The 6076-nt window shown below is 56.1% G+C and overlaps 1 protein-coding gene across 1 annotated transcript in view; it reads left to right on the forward strand.

Annotated features, from left to right (window-relative positions):
- Positions 1–5594: 5594 nt before the first annotated feature.
- Positions 5595–6076, forward strand: part of ANKRD63 (ankyrin repeat domain 63) — a 1199-nt gene continuing 717 nt past the window's right edge. Inside the window, exon 1 of the mRNA XM_006883227.1 lies at positions 5595–6074. Coding sequence (XP_006883289.1) covers positions 5595–6074 — 480 coding nt within the window. The remainder of the gene's footprint in view (positions 6075–6076) is intronic.

The raw sequence follows: 6076 nt of genomic DNA on the forward strand, positions 1-6076 counted from the left end.
CCCTTTCCTCTTGCTTGTGGGGAGGGGGGGTGGGTCGGGTGACTGACATGGAAAAGCTGCCTTAGCTGTCTGGTCTTAAGGCTGCTAAGATGTGTGGGGTTCAGTCTAGAACTGAGAGAGGGTCCTGTCCCTGAGCTTGGCTCACCCCTACTCCTAGGCCTTAAAGGGTCTGTCCTAGCATGCACCCCAGTCTGACTGTGGGCAAGGACAGCATTATTTTCTCTCTTGAATGTGTGAGGTTTATTTATTTTTTTTCCCTTCCCTACTCTTACTAAAGAATCCTATCTGGATATTTTCTGTCTAAGTCTGGCCTCTGTTTTTAACTAGGAAATGGTGTGTGTGTGTGTGTGTGTGTGTGTGTGTGTGTGTGTACACATACATACATGCGCACAGCTCAAGCTCAGGGTGAGTGGAGGGCCATCAAGAGGAAGTGGGTTGGAAAAAACTGTTGGGACCTCAAAGTGAGGACCTTTCCAGAGCCCAGAGGAGGCCGGCCCTGCCTAGGGCTTGAAGAGAACGCACTTCCCCTTCTGCTAGCATGATAGCATACCAGTAGAAAATGATGTCACCTCTCTCCCGAACCCCCTACCCAAATGAGTCCCTTCCTTGTCTTCACCCTCAAAGTTAGAGCAGAAGAGCAAAATGTCCCTTGCCGCATGGGGGAGTCCCAATTCTTCAAGTCCTTGCCTCTTTAGGACCCACAGAGTTGTCAGGCTGGGGGAGACGTGCAGGCCCTGAAGCAGCTATGTCTGGCCCCAAAACTTTCTGTCCAGGGGCCTGTGCCCCAAGTCCCAAATGAGGACGGGCACTGGTTTGGGAGAGGCACAGTGGGAATAGATTCTGGGAAGAGGTTGTTTTCCTATCAGAAAGTTACAACAGATACCATTAGAACATCTGTGGTTTTGGAAAATCAGCAGGTGTTTGTTCCACTCTGACCCCTGGGGGCCTGGCCTCTGGGAGTCTACCCATCCCTCACTGCAGGGTGAGGTCAGGGAGTACTGCTTCTTCACAAGAGTAAGGCTTGCCATGGACCAGCCCGCCTCACACCTCACCTGCAGCTGAGGACAGGGCACACAGGCTCAGGAACACCAGCCCTCCAGTCTCTCAACTTTCCCACTTGCATGGAACTCTAGGGATGGGGATCTGATCAGAGGAGAGACTCACTTTTGCCAGTGACTGATCAGGAGGAGAGGCTGCCTTCCCTTCCTTGAAGGCAGGTTGAGGCAGCATCTCTGTGTACCCGATGTGAAGCTGGGCAGTCCAGGAAGGTTGAACAGAATACATCTTGCCTCCTGGAGAGGTCTCTGCACAGCTGACTAGGGCTTTCCATGAGGCCTCATCCATTCACTGCTTTTTGATCACTAAAAAAAGATAGGGCACCCCTTGGAAGTATACCTGGACCCTGGAGATGCATTTATCTCTGACTGTGAGGAAGAGGTGATGTCTTTCCTCAGGGCACAGGGCAGGTGAAGGGCACCTGGACCCCATTCCTGCTGTACATCTAGGGGCTGGAGCAAGATTTCTCTTCATCTGTCATGCCTTGGTTTCACCTTATCTAAAGACAAGTGCCCCTACCCTCATGCCAATCCCATTGGTGACTCAGATGCCAGAGTTCCCTGCTGACTCACCTCTCCCCTGGCCCCCACCAGTCGTTCTCTGGAACTCCCAGCCACGTGCCAACAGGCCCAACCCTGCCAAGTTAGTGCAACGTGACAGGGTGAGGGGGCTGGTGACACTTGAGAAGGAAAGAAAAGTGTGGAGTGGGGGACAGCTGCAGACAGACCGAAGAGTGACAGACTGGGACCAGAGGCAGTTCTGGGAGAAAGCCCTTTTGCCAGTCTGGGACCTGCAGGCGCAGAGGCTCAGCTGGTGGGAGGGAGGAGGAGTGTGGAGTGCCTGCCTGCCCCCTGACTGCCTCTGCTCCATCGCCTGTCAGCCTTCAGCTCCCTAAGCGACAGCTTCTAATTCCGGCTGTTGGTGCCTCTGTGCTCTGCAGCAAAGTCTCAGCTTTTTTTCAGCTTTGCTATTTCTTTTCTGTTCAGAACATACTGAGCCCACAGAGAAGTCAGAGCAAAAGCTTCAAGGCCTGAGAGCTAGCGCCCATACCCCAACCTGGCCATAGGCCTGGCCAGAGGGATGATGCAACCAGCTGTTGTGAATGGAACTGGGTGCTCCCTCTAAAGGGTACCAAGTCCCAAGATCCATCTGGCCCATTCAGGTCGTCACCTTGTCCTGGCTGGGCCACCTGTGCCCCTCCTCTTCCCAGGGTCTGTCTCCAACCACAACAAGGCACAGCATTTCCATCTTGAGGGTGGGGCAGGAGGAGGGGGCCTGGCTCTTCAGACCAAGGAGATGCCCATTCCAAGTTCGTGCTGCCTCTCTGCTCCATAGGGAGTGAAGGGGTACAGCCTGGCTCTCAGACTAGCCTCACACAGATTCCCTGACCCTGGAAGCAGAAAGAAAGGAAGAAAGCAATCTTCCTGTTTCAGAAAAGAAATCTTGAAACATAAAGGCCTGAGGAAAAACCTTTCTTCTACAACTTCAGTTAAGAAGGAACCCTCCGACTAGATCTGGAGGGTCACAGGGGAGTCTATGCCTGTCACTAACTGCCCCAGGAGGAATCTACCTCCCTGAGGTGGAAAGAGGGAAGCAGCTGGCTCCTTTGGCTTAACTGTCACAAGGGCCCCTGTACGAGTCCTCAGGCAGCCCTCGGGGAGCAGGGCCCACTTTGAGGACTGCACTCTGAATATCTGTGCAGCTCTTTCCCAGACCTGCTCCTTTTGGATCTTGTGAGATCAGGCAGGGCTAGTATTATCAGCTTCATTTTGCAGATGAGAATATGCAGGCCCGGAGTAAATGCCTTAACTTTGACGTCAAATGCAATGCTCTTTTTGTGATACTGTGAGAGGAAACTATCAAAAGTTCTCACCATGGGTTTTAAAATGGAAAAAAAAATTGGTAGGGTGGGGGATCAGACTCACAGTATAGGCAGGTATCCACTACATTTGCCTCATGAATCAGGAGAGAAAGCTCGTGCTGTCTAGACTGGACCCCATATCCAGGGGAGCAAGAGGCTCAGGGTACAGGGCCATTCACCCATGCTTCTGCCCAGAGGCTGATTTTCTCCCTCCCATATCCTTTCTCAAGTGGACCCTGCTGCAAAGTCTATCACTGCTTTGCCTAGGCTGAAGACACAGTCATTCCTTCTTAATTTATCATCTTATTGGAACCAAAATCAGTTGCCAGAAAGTTGATTACGCCAGCGTAGTGGAGTCTAACTCCATGCATGGCAGAGCAGAGCTGTGCCCCCACAGGGTTTTCAATGGCTGGTTTTTTGGAACTAGGTTGCCAGGACTCTCTTCCAAGGTGCTTCTGGATGGATGGAGACAAACCTCCACTCCTTTGGTTAGTACTGCCTAGGGACAACTCTCGTATCTTACCAGATTAGAAAAGTCTCATTGTTGTCCAGTGGGAACCAACTTATTGCTGTAAATCACAACAGAGATGATTACCCATCTTGCTCCTATGGAATGGCTGGCTGGTAGAATTGAATGCCTTTGAGTTGACAGTGTAACTCCCACCCTCAGGCCACCAGAGCTCCTCTCTCAGAAGGAATCCCTTAAAGTTCTCCATCCTCACCATTCCCTAGAAGGGCCTGCTTTGTCTTCCTGCCTGTCTAGACCAGTTACCCTCTTTCTCAGCAGCCAGATCCTGGATATCTTGCAAGAACCAACACAGCAGTTCCACCTTCAAAAGACTCCAGAGCCCTCCCTCTCCACTCCACAGCTACATCTTGTCCTCTAGAAACTGTCTTGGTTTTGCATTTAGCAGAGATATTCAGCCTTCATGAGATAAACTAACCCTTTATGTCTTGACCTTCCTGCTTTATGCCTTTGGTTTCTTCAAGTCCAGGACAGAGCTTCAACTTTCTCTTTCATGGGAAGGAACAATGCAAAAGGTTCTTTGTTTCTTTTTTTAAAAAGGCTCCATTAATTCTGAAATGGATACATGGTGCACAAATACCCATTGCCACCCTCCTGACTTGTACCAGACTCCAAGCTCTGCGAGAGTCTGACTCCCACAGAGGCCTTCTTACTTCACAAGTCCCGCCTCTTTCCCCACCTAGACAGTGCCAGGCGGCTGGCTGGCTGAAGGGGGAGAAGGCAAGTAGTGGTATTTCCATGCCTTATTGATTTCCCTTTTCCTTACTCTCTGAATGGGTCAGCTAGTGGTCAGGGCCAGAGCCCTGGGGATTTGGGAATGGTTTTGTGTTCAAGAGAAAAAAACAAAAACATTTCGTGGAGAAATCATGCGTGGTGACAACCATAAAGTAATGAAAAAGCGGAGCCTTATAGTTGCTAATGCGCCCGCCGCGTCTGCGCTCCGCCTGAAGCTGACACGCGTGGAGCATTGTCGGGCTTGGAGACGTTTGCAGTTGGCGAGCTCACTCTTCTCCCACTCACCCTCCGTTCCGAGTGAATGTGTTCAAGAGGAACAATTGTGTGTGCGTGATTCGCTGTACTTAGAGTGGCAGTTCCCAGCCAGACTGAGCGCCCCTCGCCCCCGCGCGGCGCTGGCGCCCTCTCCCCCAAGTTACCCCTGCACCCGCCTTTTTCTGCCGCACTCAGCTCGCACAGGGTCCAGTTCTCCCTCATGGGGATCAATTTCCCTCCACTCTGAACCGCTAGGGGCAGCTCTCGGTCTTCCCCGACGGTCTCTTGAGTTTCTAAGGAGCCAAGGATACCGATTTGGGTGGGGGCGGAGGGCGGGGAGATAAGCCTGCCACTTTGGGATTGGCCCGGTCGGGTGCATGTGGCCCCCGGCGAGCAGCCCCCGCCCCCGCCCCGCAACCGCCGCCGCAGCCCCAGGGGAGCGCGGAGGAGGAGCCGCTCCTCAACTCCCTGGCCCACGGGAGGGGTGGGGGTCTGGGGCTGTCGCCTCCATCCTGTCGTAGCTGCTGCCCTGACGGCTCAGCCCGCTTCCAGGGCAGCCATTACCATGGAGACCCCCAAGGCTATAAAGCCAGGTACTCAAGCCAGCCGCGGCTCCCTCGGTGCTGAGCCCCCCAAGTAAAGGAGCAAGCGCCCCGGCGTGGCTCGGCCCCCGCTGGAGGGGAGGAGGAGGAGGAGCGGCGCCAGCAGCTTGAGGAGCGGCGCGCCCCGCCAGGGCTGGAGGCAGGAGCGCTAGGCGGGCGCCACCGTCTCAGCAGGGGAGCGGGGGCTGCCCCGGCTGCGGGTGAGTGGCGTGGCTCCAAGCCACCAGGGACTGAGGGGCGCCGGACACGGGCAAAGCTGCAGGAGACTCAGAAGGGGACTGAGCTTCGGTTGTGTCAGGCGTGGAGCCTGAATCTCGAGCAGCCAACACCTCGCGGCGGGAAGCCCGGGAAAAGAGCAGCGAGGTGCCAAGCGTGCGGCCCAGGAGCGACAGGCCGCCGGAGAGGACCGAGTGGCAACCCTGAGACCCTCGACTGCGGCCGCCCACGCGTGGAGGGAGCCGTACCAGGGCGTAGGTGGGGGCCGGAGCCCGGCGGGGCGCGGGAACAGGGGCGCCCCCGTGCGGAGCTGCCGGACCTCCGGGGTACGGCGGCTGGGACCATGCTCAAGCCCAAAGACCTGTGTCCCCGAGCGGGCACGCGCACCTTCTTGGAAGCCATGGAGGCGGGCAAAGTGCACCTGGCCCGCTTTGTGCTGGACGCGCTGGACCGCAGCATCATTGACTGCCGCGCGGAGCAGGGCCGCACGCCGCTTATGGTGGCAGTCGGGCTGCCGGACCCTGCGCTGCGCTCGCGCTTCGTGCGGTTGCTGCTCGAGCAAGGTGCCGCCGTGAACCTACGGGACGAGCGCGGTCGCACGGCACTCAGCTTGGCATGCGAGCGCGGCCACCTGGACGCCGTGCAGCTACTGGTGCAATACAGCGGCGACCCCGAGGCTGCCGACTCGGCAGGGAACAGCCCGGTCATGTGGGCGGCGGCTTGCGGCCACGGGGCGGTGCTCGAGTTCCTGGTGCGCTCCTTCCGCCGCCTCGGCCTGCGCCTCGACCGCACCAACCGGGCGGGCCTCACCGCGCTGCAACTCGC

Source organism: Elephantulus edwardii, unplaced genomic scaffold (assembly GCF_000299155.1).
Source record: "Elephantulus edwardii isolate Elephantulus edwardi_28Jun2011 unplaced genomic scaffold, EleEdw1.0 scaffold00026, whole genome shotgun sequence".
NCBI classification, from domain to species: domain Eukaryota; kingdom Metazoa; phylum Chordata; class Mammalia; order Macroscelidea; family Macroscelididae; genus Elephantulus; species Elephantulus edwardii.